General features: G+C 38.5%; 1 protein-coding gene across 1 annotated transcript; it reads right to left on the reverse strand.

Moving 5' to 3' along the window:
- Window positions 1–8624: 8624 nt before the first annotated feature.
- On the reverse strand, window positions 8625–10268 carry LOC117271951 (ependymin-1-like). Its single transcript, XM_033650538.2, has 6 exons — window positions 10111–10268; window positions 9881–9912; window positions 9639–9776; window positions 9361–9547; window positions 9192–9273; window positions 8625–9076 (listed from the first exon to the last, which is right to left on the reverse strand). The coding sequence occupies exons 1-6, from the start codon at window positions 10250–10252 to the stop codon at window positions 8950–8952; spliced, it is 708 nt and encodes a 235-aa protein (XP_033506429.2). The 5' UTR covers window positions 10253–10268; the 3' UTR covers window positions 8625–8949.
- Window positions 10269–17732: the final 7464 nt, after the last annotated feature.

The following is a 17732-nucleotide window of genomic DNA, read 5'->3' on the forward strand; positions in this document are numbered from 1 at the left end:
TTAAACAATAGTATTAACAAATATATAGTTAAATAAACAGGAATTATTAACAAACATAAATGTAAATAAATATATATATATACATATATATATTGTAAACTGAACAAGATTATTTACACAAACAGAATATATACAGTCAGGGTGAATGGGGTTATTGCACAAGTTAAATTAAGTTATTGCAGTGTGTGAAAAAGTCTCAGGGCCACTGAGAGGGAGGAGTTGTACAGTTTGATGGCCACAGGCAGGAATGATTTCCTGTGGCGCTCAGTGGTACATCTTGGTGGTATGAGTCTCCCACTGAAAGTACTCTTGTGCCTGACCAGCACATGGTGGAGTGAGTGTGAGACATTGTCCAAGATAGTTCGTAGCTTAGACAGCATCCTCCTCTCTGACACCACCATCAGAGAGTCACACTCCGTTCCCACAATGTCAATGGCCTTGCGGATCAGTTTGTTGAGTCAGTTGGCGTCCGCCACCCTCAGCCTGCTGCCCCAGCACACAACAGCATAGAGGATAGCACTGGCCACCACAGACTCATAGAATAATTACATATATGTATATATATATATATATATATATATATATACAGTACAGGCCAAAAGTTTGGACACACCTTCTCATTCAATGCGTTTTCTTTATTTTCATGACTATTTACATTGTAGATTCTCACTGAAGGCATCAAAACTATGAATGAACACATGTGGAGTTATGTACTTAACAAAAAAAGGTGAAATAACTGAAAACATGTTTTATATTCTAGTTTCTTCAAAATAGCCACCCTTTGCTCTGATTACTGCTTTGCACACTCTTGGCATTCTCTCCATGAGCTTCAAGAGGTAGTCACCTGAAATGGTTTTCCAACAGTCTTGAAGGAGTTCCCAGAGGTGTTTAGCACTTGTTGGCCCCTTTGCCTTCACTCTGCGGTCCAGCTCACCCCAGACCATCTGGATTGGGTTCAGGTCCGGTGACTGTGGAGGCCAGGTCATCTGCCGCAGCACTCCATCACTCTGCTTCTTGGTCAAATAGCCCTTACACAGCCTGGAGGTGTGTTTGGGGTCATTGTCCTGTTGAAAAATAAATGATCGTCCAACTAAACGCAAACCGGATGGGATGGCATGTCGCTGCAGGATGCTGTGGTAGCCATGCTGGTTCAGTGTGCCTTCAATTTTGAATAAATCCCCAACAGTGTCACCAGCAAAACACCCCCACACCATCACACCTCCTCCTCCATGCTTCACAGTGGGAACCAGGCATGTGGAATCCATCCGTTCACCTTTTCTGCGTCTCACAAAGACACGGCGGTTGGAACCAAAGATCTCAAATTTGGACTCATCAGACCAAAGCACAGATTTCCACTGGTCTAATGTCCATTCCTTGTGTTTCTTGGCCCAAACAAATCTCTTCTGCTTGTTGCCTCTCCTTAGCAGTGGTTTCCTAGCAGCTATTTGACCATGAAGGCCTGATTGGCGCAGTCTCCTCTTAACAGTTGTTCTAGAGATGGGTTTGCTGCTAGAACTCTGTGTGGCATTCATCTGGTCTCTGATCTGAGCTGCTGTTAACTTGCGATTTCTGAGGCTGGTGACTTGGATGAACTTATCCTCAGAAGCAGAGGTGACTCTTGGTCTTCCTTTCCTGGGTCGGTCCTCATGTGTGCCAGTTTCCTTGTAGCGCTTGATGGTTTTTGCGACTCCACTTGGGGACACATTTAAAGTTTTTGCAATTTTCCGGACTGACTGACCTTCATTTCTTAAAGTAATGATGGCCACTGGTTTTTCTTTAGTTAGCTGATTGGTTCTTGCCATAATATGAATTTTAACAGTTGTCCAATAGGGCTGTCGGCTGTGTATTAACCTGACTTCTGCACAACACAACTGATGGTCCCAACCCCATTGATAAAGCAAGAAATTCCACTAATTAACCCTGATAAGGCACACCTGTGAAGTGGAAACCATTTCAGGTGACTACCTCTTGAAGCTCATGGAGAGAATGCCAAGAGTGTGCAAAGCAGTAATCAGAGCAAAGGGTGGCTATTTTGAAGAGACTAGAATATAAAACATGTTTTCAGTTATTTCACCTTTTTTTGTTAAGTACATAACTCCACATGTGTTCATTCATAGTTTTGATGCCTTCAGTGAGAATCTACAATGTAAATAGTCATGAAAATAAAGAAAACGCATTGAATGAGAAGGTGTGTCCAAACTTTTGGCCTGTACTGTATATATGTATATATATATATATATATATATATATATATATATATATATGTACAGTATATATAAGAATATATTTGTGTTATTATTATTATTTTTCATTGATTGATTGATTACGTTCATGTTCTTATTTTACAAATAAATCAGACGTTACTCAACAGTTACTCAGTACTTGAGTCATTTTTTCACCAAATACTCTTTTACTCTTACTCAAGTAATTATTTGGATGACTACTTTTTACTTTTACTTGAGTAATATTGTTCTAAAGTATCAGTACTCTTACTTGAGTACAATATTTGGCTACTCTACCCACCTCTGATCTTCACCCCATCATGACTGAAGTGAATTATTACAAAATCATAATCACCAGTTTTTACCTGCTTAGCCTATTTCTTAATAATAATAATGATAATACATTTTATTTCTGGGCGCCTTTCATGACACTCAAGGTCGCCTTACAGAGTAAAATACAGAGTAAAATACAATAAAATACAAAGTACAAGATAATTAAACATTTAACAACAAACAAACAAACAAATGTCAGTTTAAATAGCAAACAAAACATAAAACATAAACAAAACATCTGTTCAGGCTTACCCACTCAACGAGAGTAGGAAAGCCGGAGTTTTCAGCCTGGAGTGAAAGTGTGGTGAATCAATATTTTGGAGGTCTGGGGGGAGCGAATTCCAGAGTTGGGGAGCAGAGCGGCTGAATGTTCTGCCCCCCATGGTAGTGAGGCGAACGGAGGGGACAGTGAGGTGAATAGATGAAGAGGATCTGAGGGTGCGAGCAGGTATGGTGATAGGAAGGAGGTCAGAGAGGTACAGAGGGGCGAGGCTGTGGATGGCCTTGTAGCTCAGAAGTAGAATCTTAAAGTGGATGCAGTAGGTGATGGGGAGCCAAGATGGGTGTGATATGACAGGTGGATGGGTTCCTAGGGATAATATGGTCGGCGGAATTCTGAACCATCTGCAGTTTATGGAGGATTTTCAGGGGGATTTTGCATGTATGCTGCCCGCTTGTTTTATTCATTCATACCCCAATTAGGCTACTGAAGTAATGGATAAACTATCAAACAGCTAACAAAAAAACTTTAAACTTTGTTTTTTGGTAACTGACATCAATGTGTGATCATTTTATCTTGAAGACTTGGGTCAGTTTAGTAACTGTGGGTAAATGTTTCAGCATGATGGACGAAAGGTCTGCACTTATCTGACACCTTTGAGGAAGAACAAACAAACAAAAGCTGCACGCTGAGTGAAATTCTGTAAACTGTCTGATGCAAACAAATGAACAAAACCATCCATACTATATTTCTGTTTTGTTCAGCACCTATGAAGCTTTTTATTTTTTTACAGCAAATGCATGGTTTCCTGCTCCCTCCTTATGCTAAGTAAATGAATCACAACAAGATAAAAGCTTAAGTTAGCATTTTATCTACTCAATAAAATATATAGAGAGGCAAGGCAAGGCAAGGCAATTTTATTTATATAGCACCATTCATACACAAGGCAATTCAATGTGCTTTACAAGAAAAATACATTAAAATAAAACATTAAAGGAACAATAGATCATTAAAACCATAAACTAAAAGCAAGAAAATAAATAGTTAGAAACAGTGCAGAAAATGCATTTAAAAAGCAAACATAAAGCAAAAGCAACAGCAGACAAATATAAAAACAATAGCTACAGATTATCCTGACAATAAGTTACATATCTAGTTCACTGGTAAGCTGCAGTAAATAGTAATGTTTTAAGCCCTGATTTAAATGAGCTGACACTTTCAGAAGTTTGTTCCACAGGCAGGGAGCATAGAAACTAAAGGCTGCTTCACCTTGTTTGGTTTTGATCCTGGGAACACTGAGTAAACCTGCTCCAGATGATCTGAGGGGTCTGGATGCTTCATAACGTACAAGTATATCAGAGATGTATTTAGGCCCGAGACCATTTAGTGCTTTATAGACAAGTAACAAGATTTTAAAGTCTATCCTTTGACACACAGGAAGCCAGTGCAGTGACTTAAGCACTGGTGTGATGTGCTCCACTCTCTTGGTGTTGGTGAGGGCTCTGGCAGCAGCGAAAGAGAGCTGTCAGGATTTATTTCTTACAATGGTTAAATGCAGACCAGTGCAGGAAACATGTTTGTCTTTGTTAGGCTTTTTTGTTTGGTCCCTTTTTGGAAGTTTTTCTTTTTGGTGCCAATAGCAGCTGCTTCTTATTAGACTAAAAAGGAGCGGTATGTTCAGTACAATAACGTAGTCAAAATAGTTTCTCACATTCCTCCCCTCTCCACATTTGCTATGCAAATTGGGATAGACAAAATATTCACAGGCAGGGCTGCTGTAACAAAATGAATCTACAAGTGAGTTCAAATTAGTTTAGCAGCCTATGTATAAATAGCATCACTCATAGTGTTAGCACTGGCTTCCCTTTAAAGACAATTCCAAAATAATCATGTGAGATATGCAACCAGTAAATCCTGGAGCTGTTTGAATCTTTAATAATTTTGGTGTAAGTGGAGATGCACTGTACTGAACTGTTACAGTATTATGGCTGAGGCCTGTGACTGTGTCTCTCATTATGAAAAGTTTAGTGTTGAAGGATCCTTTGGTGGAAAACATTCAGATAGATGGACAAAGGAAAGACATCTTAACAAATGATATATGTGTATTGTTCTGCTTGAATTTAACACAGTCACCTCTATGTAAGCTAGCTGACCGCTGATAGCCAGTCACAGCAGCTGTTCTTGTGTTATTGCTGAGTGTCTACAGGACAATAAAGAGGTCTTGGTGAAATGTGTCACTTTTCCCACAGTGAACGTCATGGCCGACAAATGAAAGTCTCTATTGGATTAATGCAGCTGCTCTCCTGTCAGATATTTTGCAACCATCTCAATTCAAATGTTCACTCTGCTAATGCCTTAAAGTCTGCTGTAAGTCTGGAGACTGACTTGAAACCTGCAATGATTAATTCTTTGGCCTCTTGGTGGCAGCAAACGTCAGACTGTAGCAACAACACTCAGATTAGTGGCATCTGGATCCATAACAGCAGCTGTAAGAGCAACAAGAGTAAATGGAGAAAAGACCAGACGTATCTTGCTTTTTAAATAAACAACACAACTTTTATTTCGATTCATTTGAAAGACTTTTTACAGTTTGATATCAATTCCCTCCAACTATGCTGACTCGTGATTCTTATTCAGTGGTATCCAGGGCCCAGTTGTTCAAAAGTAATCCAATCAGATTTCAGCTAGTGGATTGGATCAAATCTTGAAAATGGGTTGTTCAAAAGCGGGAAACAAGATACTGAAATCAGACTAGATCACGTAATCCAGTCTTGCTTTTGATATTGATCATACCTTCATTTTGTGTTGCTCAGAAGTTTTTCATAGGATTGGAGTTTATTTGATTAAAATCATCCTGATGCCTTGATTCAGGGTGGATTTCAGGAACAAAACATAGTTAAAAAAATACACATTTATTTACATTTTGCATGTGATCTGTGATTTTCTGAACCGTTGCGGCGATAAAGAAGACTTTAGGCTGTCTATTAAATGCTTTCTGTTTGATACTGACTGCTGTTTTTTCCGTTCTGAAATGCTTAAAGTCTGGAAGATCTCTGCTTCGTTTTCTTTGGCAGAACCAATGGCAATAAGTGGTGATTGCAGTGTGTTGACAGACTGCCTACATTGTGATATGTAGTCCTGTTTAGAGCAGTGGATATCCAAATTTGGTAATCTTGTAAAGACCAAAGTGAGATGGACTGGCTGATCCTGGACAGCAAAACACGGGATGTTCCAAATCTGGATCATTCTTAGGCAGATTCATTTTTATGAATAACGGGGCCTAGTCGTCAGCGTAGTTGAACGCTGAGTATATGAATCAACTGAAAATCAACAAAACAAAATATGTGACCATGTACCATATTCGAATAATATCTTTGTGTCATGTTTTATTAGACTGGATAGAGAGAAAGAATCAGGATCAGCTTTATTTGCCAAGTACGTGTGTGTACACAGAAGGAATGTGACTCCGGTAGACTTGCTCTCAACGTACCAGAACTGAAAACAGTATTCAAAATTTAGTCAAGAAAGAAAGAAGGAAGGAAAGAGAGAAAGAGAAAGAGACCCAGCTCTCCAGCTGATGTACAGACATGTTTCTTTTTTACTGCCTCTACTGTAAATACTGTGTTCAGTCTGCTGCTCACATGATGCATGAAGTGAGAACTGCTTGTAATAATCCGGCTGACATCACAGAATTATTTGAATCATCCAGAAAATTAGTTTTCAAGATTTGTTTCTATAGTCTTGACAGCCTCTGTGCTCCAAACAATCTGACTGTGTTAACTTGGAATATGAACACAACAATTCATCAGTGTGTGGAGTTTGCACAGATTGTCAAGTGAAGTTAGTCTCACATAAAAATGTGTGTTTTTCTCAGTCACTAGGAAATGATCACGATCATTCTCTTATTGTTAGTTTTTTTATTGTTATATTTTGGTTGCTTAATTCTAGCATGTTATTATGACTGCTTTGACCTGAAATACGACCTATGGAATACATTACCATCTGAAATAAAAACACTGACAGAGCTCAAGGCTTTTAACACAAAAGTAAAACAATGGCTGAAACTGAAACAAGCCTGTGAACATTGACTTTTATATATTATATACCTATTTGTAATAATCATACTGATGTACATTCATATATACTGATTTATAATATGTTGTGTGACTCTGACAGTCAGTTTTTAAAGTTCAAACTTTGTTCAGCTGATACTGTGTTTACCATGTTGCCTGTTCCTGACATTGTATTTGATCAGCTGGCACTGGACAGAACATTAATAATCTGCATTGCATAGTACACATTCCTTGATGAAATATTTCTAGGCGACAGAATGCACAGAAAGTATAAAGAACAGGGAGGGCTCTTCTCATTTATCTATTCTGTGCTAGCCCGGCATCAGCTAATGTGTGCTCACCTAATTTGTAGAGTTTTTCCAATACTGATACCAGTATCGGAAATGCCTCCGATACTACCTAAAATGCGGTATCGGTATCGGCGAGTACAGCCTATGACCAGTCCAATACCACGTAATGCCTCATGTCATTACGCATACGCACACTACAGGCAGAGCGGAGTTTAAAAAGCATTCTACTGTAGCCTTTAAAATGTCTTTTTACCAAATTGTGTGGCTGCACTTTAACCTGTGTCTTGATCTGTGTCAACACTGGATAATAATAATGATAAAAAAGTTTTATGGCATTGATTCTACTATTATGTATTTATTTCTTAATATTTTACACAGAGTTTTAGGAGTTGAGACATACAACAGTTCATATCCCATCCATTTTTATTTTACGCGCTGGTATCAGATCAGTACTCGGTATCGGCAGATACCTAAGGTTCAGGGATCGGAATCAGTATCAGGAAGGAAAAAGTGGTATCAGTAGTTTTTGCCCTAGGAGACTGAAATTTGGCGCAGAGGTCACAGGTATTACAAATTCCTGCTTGTGTTATTTACACCTGTGTCTTTTCAGGCTTTGCAGATGTTTTGTAAGCTAAGAAATACACCCATTGTGGCTGGCCTTGAGGATAAACATGCTTCTTGGTAAGAAACACTGAAAAACAGTGGTTAACAGGGTCCTTTTTAAGGTTTACATGTAGCCAAGCTAGAAGAAAAAAAAGAGGTGAGTTTATGAGTTAAAAGTCACAGTCACAGTCTAGTGCCTACTGAAACTGGGGAAACTTCCGCAGGGATTTTTTCCTAATTAGCTCGACTGCTGCTGCCATGACTCTTCCTCTCCAAAACAAATGGACATGGGTATTTAAACTGGTAAAAACACTGGATAAAGCAGATTTACATTTCAAATCAGGGTTTTTCTGACGCTTCTCGCATGTTGGAGATGTGCTGCTAGCCTCCCACCTGCTAGTCTGTGCTCCACTTTCTCTGATAACTTAAAGTGTGTTCACCTTATTTCTGATCCACACGTTCAAGAGGTTTTTACCGTGACCTAAATTATCCGCAGAGGTCTCCTCCCCCACTAATCAAAAAAAAAAAAATCACTGGATAAATCAGTTCTATGTTACAAATCAGTATGTTTTCAACGCTGGTGGCATGGCAGAGATAGGCCGCTGGCCCAGCATCTGCTAATCTGTTCACACCTATTTCCTCCTTAATTTAAGATCCAGATGTTCAGGAGGTTTTTACCAGGAGCCAAATTACCCGCAGAGGCCTCTTTGTCTCTATTCTAAGGCAACACTTCTTATTTTATTAGGTGATTATAGACTACAGAAAAAATACTTATATTATATTCCATTTCCAAACCATAGTTGGATTAAAGTTGTACAAAGTCAAGCGAAAACACTTAAGGTCATTATCTTGGATGCAAAAGAAAAGTCTCTTCACACCTTCAACAGCTTTGACATTTTATTTTTCCATTAATCATATCTTACAGGTTTTGTATGCAATACCAACATGAAGAGCCACCATACTGTTAGTAATTATGACTAATTCTATAATCCATGTCATATCTCTTTCCTTTACATCAAAGTGTATGTATACAGGATGATCCATTCAAAGCCACAGCTTCATAGGGGAGTGGAAGATTGAAACAGATGTGATGTAGTGCAGTGTCACACGAAAAACTCGAGCCACACATTAAAAAAGCAGAGAAAAGTCTAAGGTTCTGGCAGCCCACACTTGAATAGGGGTTTGATTTTCTGCTGGCAGGGTTGCATCTACATGAACTCGTTGAGGAAGCTATGGACCGTCCCTTCAGGTGTCTCCTCCAGAGGCTGTCCCAGACAAAAGGTGGGCACGGTGAGGAGGTCAGGATCCTTGATCTCGATTTCAACCTCCGTGAGGCTGTGAGAGAGTGACACAAACATGACATTTTTAAAGGACATTCATCATGGCCTGCGTGGGTAACAGATACCAGAAAGTGTTGATCGCCCCAAGCATTTAAAAACACTTCACCAACCTGATAATGAATGATGAGGACTCCTGGAAGTACAGTGTGCACACAGGCAAACATCCCATGGTCACACTCATGGAGTAGTGACCTGAAAAGAGAAAGACGGAAAACACTCAAGTCATAAAGAACTCTGCCACATATTACTATACATATGATTTTATAGAAGCTCTCACACCTTTCTTGTCTGACATTGTTCCTGTCCATACATTGGCTTTCAATCCCTCGCCTTCAATGGATGGACTCCCACAGTTGACCGTAGCCACAAATGTTGCATCATCGGGAATATCTAGGGGGTGCTGGGTGCATTGCAATGCTTTTTTCTCACAGCTCTGGTTTTTGCTGTCAATCTCGTAGAATACTCCCTGCAACACATGTACACACAAATTCATTTGTCAGGGCGCAAAACAGCATCAAGTAAAAGGTGACTTTTTTTAAAAAACAGAACTGACTTACATCATCGAAAAACATCAGCAGATCCAGACCTAGTGATGTGTTTGTGGGGTGGCTCTCGTTTGATCTGAATCGCAGTTTCTTGCCCATTGAATCATAGGTGAATGCTCCATATGCTTTCATTTCACCCTTTAGGGATATCTGGTTTCATTCATGCATTCAGAGACAAACAGAAAGAGTTTAATGCTGTGTTTCAAAAGTACCAGAAGAACCACTGGCCTTGACAGACACATTTAAAAACTCACCACAGACATGAATCCTGTCATATTGGGTGCATCTGAAAGACAACGTTGTCAGTTAGACGGGACTTACGCATGCTGATACAAAATATTAGACTTTAGACACATTTAAAACTAATAACAAAAGACCTTTGAGTACTGCTGACGCAAATAGGAAATGCAGTGATCTTGAACGCTACCTAACACACAGACGACTCAAAATCAAATCACAAAATGATAGAACTGCAAATTCTTACGACAAGGCTGATGGTGATGATCTGCATGGGTGGTGGCAGTCAAGCACATGAAGACGAAGAGCGTAACAGCCGCGTACATTTTCCTGGTCCGGTGGGAGTCACAAAGTAGAGTTCGAGATGGCAGAAACAACCCTAAGCGCATCTAACTTTGAGCGAAGTTACTGCTGCTTTTATAGGGATGAAACCCGGTGGAGTCAATAGGTGTTGCGTAAAACGACCCAGGACTTCAAACATCAAGCTGTCTAAACAAACGAGGCCCAGCTGGTGGTGACCCGATGAAACGATTTTCTTAAGCTATCTTTTCTTTTGTGATTGTGCAGCTGTCCTCAGATGCTTTTGTGCATTGTTTATCTCTGTGCCTTTCAGAGGGTCATATGTAAACAGGAGGTCAAGTGGGAACGATTATGGAGGATCATCAAGGCTCTTGGAGGGAAACAGAGCCATCTCTTCATCTTTTTTTGGCATTATTTAACTGTATGGTTAGTGATAACAACTGCCCATTTACAGTTACGTTAAGAGGTATGTGCTATCGACCGAAAAGCCTAGATTGACATGGATGCAGCCTGTATGAAACTGAGATCATCTTCATGTCACCTTAGGTTCACCAAACTCCTCACCCTTAATTTAGTTGAAGCTGGTATGAACGTAGGATGGCTGCAGGGGGGTAGGGGATGCACATGTCCTGAACGTTGAGGGGGACTGTGTCCTCTGTGTCACTCCCAAAATCTACACCTATGCCCTCCAGAAAGATACAAAAAAACAACTCCACTTTGTATATAAACTAAGCTGCCAGGACACTATTGTAATCCTAGGTATTCTTTCTTCTTTCTTCTTTCTTCTTCCGAGGAAATCATACTTCCCATGGGTGAAAACTCACCAAACTTTGCACAAAGGTCCAGTCTCATGCCAGATATCCTCAGCTGTAAACTCAAGACAATAGTCCTGATGGCGGCGCTACAGCAAGCGTCTAAAGTTCAAAACTTTGAAAATTCATAACAAATCAACCATACGTGCTACAACTTCACAACTTTCATCAAACTGTAGCCCCAATACTGAAGAAACTTTTGTACATTTAAACCTATTAAAAATTCTGAAGTCCATCACTCTGTTTTTTTCAAAAACTGTAAAACTTCTTAAACCTATCTCCTCCCACAATTTTTGCTCAGTTGACACCAAACTTGCTACAGAGCATCTTCAGACTGTCCTACAAAAACTACGTTTCTCAGATTTTTGATTTATCAAAAATTGAGCCTACAGTGCATCAAAATGTTTGACTGTAAACGGTACTGTAAACATATACATGCAAATTCTTGCTAAATAAATCTTCAATTTTCATGAAAAAAATGACAAAATTCTAGAGTCATGGTAGATGATGTGTGGCAAATTTCAGAATTTTATCTCAAAAACTGAATTTTTGACAGCATTTTGAATTTTGCTCTAATGTGAACAATTGGAGTCAATGTAAAAATGGCAATTTTAAACATCAGTTTTTCACTTATGGAGCAAATCAATCATTGTTAAAACAAATTACCAACATCTCCATGCTGTCTAGATGCAATATGTGTATTTTCAGATTTTTGTTTTGATAACTGAATTTTTTACAGTGGTTTGAAATCTGCTTTTCCATGCATGGACGGCTGCTAAACCTGCACGTCTGGCTTAGTCAATTTGTGAAGCTACACATGAATTGTCACTGACTAATTAGCTCAGTGAGATAGAAAGGCAGATTGTGTTGCTAAATACCTAAATGTCTTCCAATTCTTCTGCTTGTTGCTCAGAATTGCCTAAAAATGCCTGGACCCAACCCATTGCTGCGCAGCAGCTATAATTATATCTTAAATTTCCCCCTTGAACAAAAAAATGCTCCCTCTCTCTTTTGTCAAAAAATCTAGAGTGAAAATGCAAATAATAATTTCACAAGTCTAACTATTTGAACTACTGGTGCACTGGGGGCTTTAAGTTTCCACATCACACTTGCGTAAGTTGAATACTGCACCATGACTGGTTTCCAAAGATAGCTGTGATGACACAAAATAAACTCACACATACAAGTCTCAAACTCAGATTCAAGGTGTGTACAGAGAAACTTTCCTTCTTCAGCAGATGAATGTGTAAACAGCCTCCGAGTGTCAAAGTCTTCACTCTGCACAGAGAAGCTCAAACATCCAAGTGAGGTAACAGTTAGCAAAAGACAATTCAAAAGGAACTTTACATTTGATTTAAATTTAGATTTATGGGGTCATATTTATTTCATTCAGTGTGACTTCCTCTTTTGTCAGAAGGAAATAAATCCCATCAAACTTAGTTTAAAGTTTTCGCCCAGTCAGTTGGTTTTAAAAGAAAGATTAGAGCTGTCTGCACCATCAACTGAAACCTTCCTGCACAAACTAGAATGTTATAGTTCTTAGAAAACTCTGTGTGGATTAAAAAAAGACTTTTAAGTACAGTTTAGAGCCATTAATCTAACTCCATCAAACTGGGAGTTCTCCACCAGAAAATTTCGAGCATCATACACTTAATCTCTGCATTCTGGTGATTTGATTTTTGCACCAATTTGTGCCTTTTCTGCACCAGTTTATGTTATTAATGTCTTTAATTTTTGGAGTGCTACTCTCATGTTTTAATGGGGCTGGACCAATGAACATGTTCTACATATTAAGAGGGATGTGTCCCTTGTGTCCCCCCCTGAAATCTACACCCATGGTTGTATGTATGAAGTCTTACAATGAAATCATGAACAAACACATTTCAAAAACCGCAGTATGAAGCTGTACAATAGACTGAAGAGTCTTGGCCTGCAGTGAATTGGGCCGGCCTCCTAAAACACCCTCACCCTTTCTTTTCTAAAAGTGATCCAAACTAAATAGAAAGCCTGGGGAGTTTATACCAGGTCATCTGCACGAACCAGACCAGAACTGTGTTGTTGTCACAAGTACACTTTGTGCAGCTGTCTTTTGTTCTTTTGCACATCACAATGTCCCTGTTGTGTGATTTAAAGCAAACAACTCTGTGTCAGACAGATGAGAAACAGCAGTAACTTGTTTATCTCATGTGTGCTGCATGTCTGGTGGCCTGACACGGCCTCGCATCTTATCACGGTCTATAACGTATTCTATTTGACTGACGATACATATATGTTTGTGTGTGTATATGTATAACATTTTTAATGACCTGTAGTTTGTATTATTTGAGCCATTTTATGTTCATTTATTTTTGTATGCATTTATTTATTTCACCTGTTTATTTGGGACCACATTAGATAAAAATACATTTTTATGGAGCTACATTAGGGTCAAAAGTTTTGTACTTGAAAAAATAAAATTTGAAACTGAAAATTCATGTGTTGATCTTGAATTTTGAAAAATACAACAATGTATTCAAAAATGAAAATAAGTGTATGAAACGTTTTTTCAGGTTAAATATAATTTTGATTCACTTTTGAATAAATAATTTATTTTCACTCTTCACTTCCATATACAGTACAGGCCAAAAGTTTGGACACACCTTCTCATTCAATGCATTTTCTTTATTTTCATGACTATTTACATTGTAGATTCTCACATTGTAGCCATTGTAGATTTTTTCAGGTTAAATATAATTTTGATTCACTTTGGTAATTCTTTTGAATGAATAATTTTTCACTTTTCACTTCCATATTTTATTTTAACATTTGTATATAAGTGTTGAGTCAGAATTTTTTTAGTTCCTACGTTCCCTGAAGGCACTGTCACTTATGATTCCACAACCGTCTCAGTTGATGCCACGCCCCCCACGCCACATCAGGGTCAAAAGTCTGAAACTCAAAAAACAGATTTGAAACTGAAAAAAAAGATCTGAAAGTGAAAAAATAAGATTTGAAACTGTAAAAAATAAGATCTGAATCTGAAAAGATAAAACATGCAACTGAAAAAAATAAGACCTCAAATGTTAAAATGTACAGTACAGGCCAAAAGTTTGGACACACCTTCTCATTCAATGTGTTTTCTTTATTTTCATGACTATTTACATTGTAGATTCTCACTGAAGGCATCAAAACTATGAATGAACACATGTGGAGTTATGTACTTAACAAAAAAAGGTGAAATAACTGAAAACATGTTTTATATTCTAGTTTCTTCAAAATAGCCACCCTTTGCTCTGATTACTGCTTTGCACACTCTTGGCATTCTCTCCATGAGCTTCAAGAGGTAGTCACCTGAAATGGTTTTCCAACAGTCTTGAAGGAGTTCCCAGAGGTGTTTAGCACTTGTTGGCCCCTTTGCCTTCACTCTGCGGTCCAGCTCACCCCAAACCATCTGGATTGGGTTCAGGTCCGGTGACTGTGGAGGCTAGGTCATCTGCCGCAGCACTCCATCACTCTCCTTCTTGGTCAAATAGCCCTTACACAGCCTGGAGGTGTGTTTGGGGTCATTGTCCTGTTGAAAAATAAATGATCGTCCAACTAAACGCAAACCGGATGGGATGGCATGTCGCTGCAGGATGCTGTGGTAGCCATGCTGGTTCAGTGTGCCTTCAATTTTGAATAAATCCCCAACAGTGTCACCAGCAAAACACCCCCACACCATCACACCTCCTCCTCCATGCTTCACAGTGGGAACCAGGCATGTGGAATCCATCCGTTCACCTTTTCTGCGTCTCACAAAGACACGGCGGTTGGAACCAAAGATCTCAAATTTGGACTCAACAGACCAAAGCACAGATTTCCACTGGTCTAATGTCCATTCCTTGTGTTTCTTGGCCCAAACAAATCTCTTCTGCTTGTTGCCTCTCCTTAGCAGTGGTTTCCTAGCAGCTATTTGACCATGAAGGCCTGATTGGCGCAGTCTCCTCTTAACAGTTGTTCTAGAGATGGGTCTGCTGCTAGAACTCTGTGTGGTATTCATCTGGTCTCTGATCTGAGCTGCTGTTAACTTGCCATTTCTGAGGCTGGTGACTCGGATGAACTTATCCTCAGAAGCAGAGGTGACTCTTGGTCTTCCTTTCCTGGGTCGGTCCTCATGTGTGCCAGTTTCCTTGTAGCGCTTGATGGTTTTTGCGACTCCACTTGGGGACACATTTAAAGTTTTTGCAATTTTCCGGACTGACTGACCTTCATTTCTTAAAGTAATGATGGCCACTGGTTTTTCTTTAGTTAGCTGATTGGTTCTTGCCATAATATGAATTTTAACAGTTGTCCAATAGGGCTGTCGGCTGTGTATTAACCTGACTTCTGCACAACACAACTGATGGTCCCAACCCCATTGATAAAGCAAGAAATTCCACTAATTAACCCTGATAAGGCACACCTGTGAAGTGGAAACCATTTCAGGTGACTACCTCTTGAAGCTCATGGAGAGAATGCCAAGAGTATGCAAAGCAGTAATCAGACCAAAGGGTGGCTATTTTGAAGAAACTAGAATATAAAACATGTTTTCAGTTATTTCACCTTTTTTTGTTAAGTACATAACTCCACATGTGTTCATTCATAGTTTTGATGCCTTCAGTGAGAATCTACAATGTAAATAGTCATGAAAATAAAGAAAACGCATTGAATGAGAAGGTGTGTCCAAACTTTTGGCCTGTACTGTATATGGAAGTGAAGAGTGAAAATAAATTATTTATTCAAAAGTGAATCAAAATTATATTTAACCTGAAAAAACGTTTCATACACTTATTTTCATTTTGAATACATTGTTGTATTTTTCAAAATTCAAGATCAACACATGAATTTTCAGTTTCAAATTTTATTTTTTCAAGTACAAAACTTTTGACCCTAATGTAGCTCCATACATTTCAACACTTGAAATCTGATGCATTATACAGAGATATAGGTTGTTCTCGGGCAGGTGAACTATACAGACAGCATATACATTATACACAACAAGCATTACAGAATACTGATCACTATGTACATACAGTCACAGGATGCCTATAGTGTTTACAGAACAGCTGTTGTAAGTGAGCAGGGTCATTTTTGTCTTTTTGAATGTGACATTTTGTTCTGAAATCTGCACATAGATAGAGCATTAATTTGAATATAGGAAATGCAATGAAATGTGTCCAACTCCTTACATGTTAAAAAACAATAATAGAGTTTGGAGAGTAGAGTGTCAGACAGGAAATGCCAGGAGAAAGAGAGCGGTGTTTGGCAGGCGACCATCGTCCCTGTCTCTAATCGATTCTTTATTCAGACATTTTAGATCTTCCATAAGGAAAACAGAGAAGTTAAGGGCTTTTTGGTATTGGTCTTAACCATTAATCACCAGGAGCCCCTTTGTATGCTTTTGAATGTGTTCTCTGATATGATTTTCATATTTTTTTCTGCATTCACCTATTTATTTTTCACTGTAATCATGTCTATAAAAACAATGTGGTCAGTTCAGTGTGTTGTTTTTAATTTAACTGACTTGACTTCTATGAATGGATAAACACAGCCGAGGAATACAGACAATAAATGCTGTGTCTTCTAAATGTTCACTATATGTGTCATGCATTTATGATTGCATGACATGATTGCTTACTAGCCCCTTTATCACAGCATATATTTTTCACTGTCAGAAAAGCCTTTGACATGCAACGTGTGATTAAAACATTCTTTATTTACCATAAGCTGAATAACAGTACCAAGCTTTTTTTTGAAGAAGTGGGAAAGGGAAGGAAATACATAACAAAACTAAAGGGGATGCCTGAAACCACAAATGAATGAGACTGAAATAGAGTAAATTGTGTGTCACAATGGAAATTTAAGATTACTGTATGAGGGGAATACGAGGGTGGGAGTTCTGAAAATGAGGGAAGCCCTTCTCTTTAGGCACCCCTTCCCTTTTCACTGACCATATAATGACAGTTCAAGAAAAACTCACCGTTTTCTCTTTCTGAGAGGAAGTCGGCTTGAACCATGACTCACCCATTGACCTGTGGTTTATGATCTTATAGTTTCTGTAAGATCTTTACTCATGTGTGACGTGTAAAAATGGCCCACTGTACATTTTTTGGTGTGTTTTTTTGGACTTTTAATGAATGACTGTGGCGGCATCATGTCGTTATTTTAATGAATGATTGTGGCAGTATCATGTCGTTATTTTAATGAATGATTGTGGCGGCATCATGTCGTTACCCAAATACAACTTAGTAGTTTCTTTATGTATTTCAGAGACCTGAAAACTAGTAACACATTTACAACATCACAAGAGAGACAGTGAGCCCTTCAACAAGGTTGTGGGTAGAGATATGTGTTCAAAGAGGAACTCACATTCAATTAAAAACAGTGCTGTTTGATATATTTGCCCACGAAAAGGCAAACCCATCTTTAATTCCTTTGGCTTTTTTTGTTGGTAAAGTATAAGATAAGATAAGATAAGATAAGATAAGACAAGATGAGACAAGACAAGACAAGATAAGATAAGATAAGATAAGATAAGATAACATAAGATAAGATAACATAACATAACATAACATAACATAACATAATATAAGACAAGACAATATAAGATAAGATGAGATGAGATGAGATAACATAAGATAAGACAAGACAATATAAGATAAAAAAAGTCAAGACAAGATAACATGAGATAACATGAGATAAGACAAGACAAGATAAGATGAGATAACATAAGATAAGATAAGATGAGATAACATGAGAT

This window comes from Epinephelus lanceolatus, chromosome 11 (genome assembly GCF_041903045.1).
Source record: "Epinephelus lanceolatus isolate andai-2023 chromosome 11, ASM4190304v1, whole genome shotgun sequence".
In the NCBI taxonomy this organism is placed as follows: Eukaryota; Metazoa; Chordata; class Actinopteri; order Perciformes; family Serranidae; genus Epinephelus; species Epinephelus lanceolatus.

What these genes read in the sequence shown, in the direction of transcription:
- LOC117271951 (XM_033650538.2), bottom strand. Translation starts at nt 10,252, where the DNA reads ATGCGCTTAGGGTTGTTTCTGCCATCTCGAACTCTACTTTGTGACTCC. An exon ending in TGACAGGATTCATGTCTGTG is followed by an intron (nt 9,777 to 9,880) that starts GTGAGTTTTTAA and finishes GAATGAAACCAG; the next exon opens with ATATCCCTAAAGGGTGAAAT. An exon ending in AACAATGTCAGACAAGAAAG is followed by an intron (nt 9,274 to 9,360) that starts GTGTGAGAGCTT and finishes TTCTCTTTTCAG; the next exon opens with GTCACTACTCCATGAGTGTG.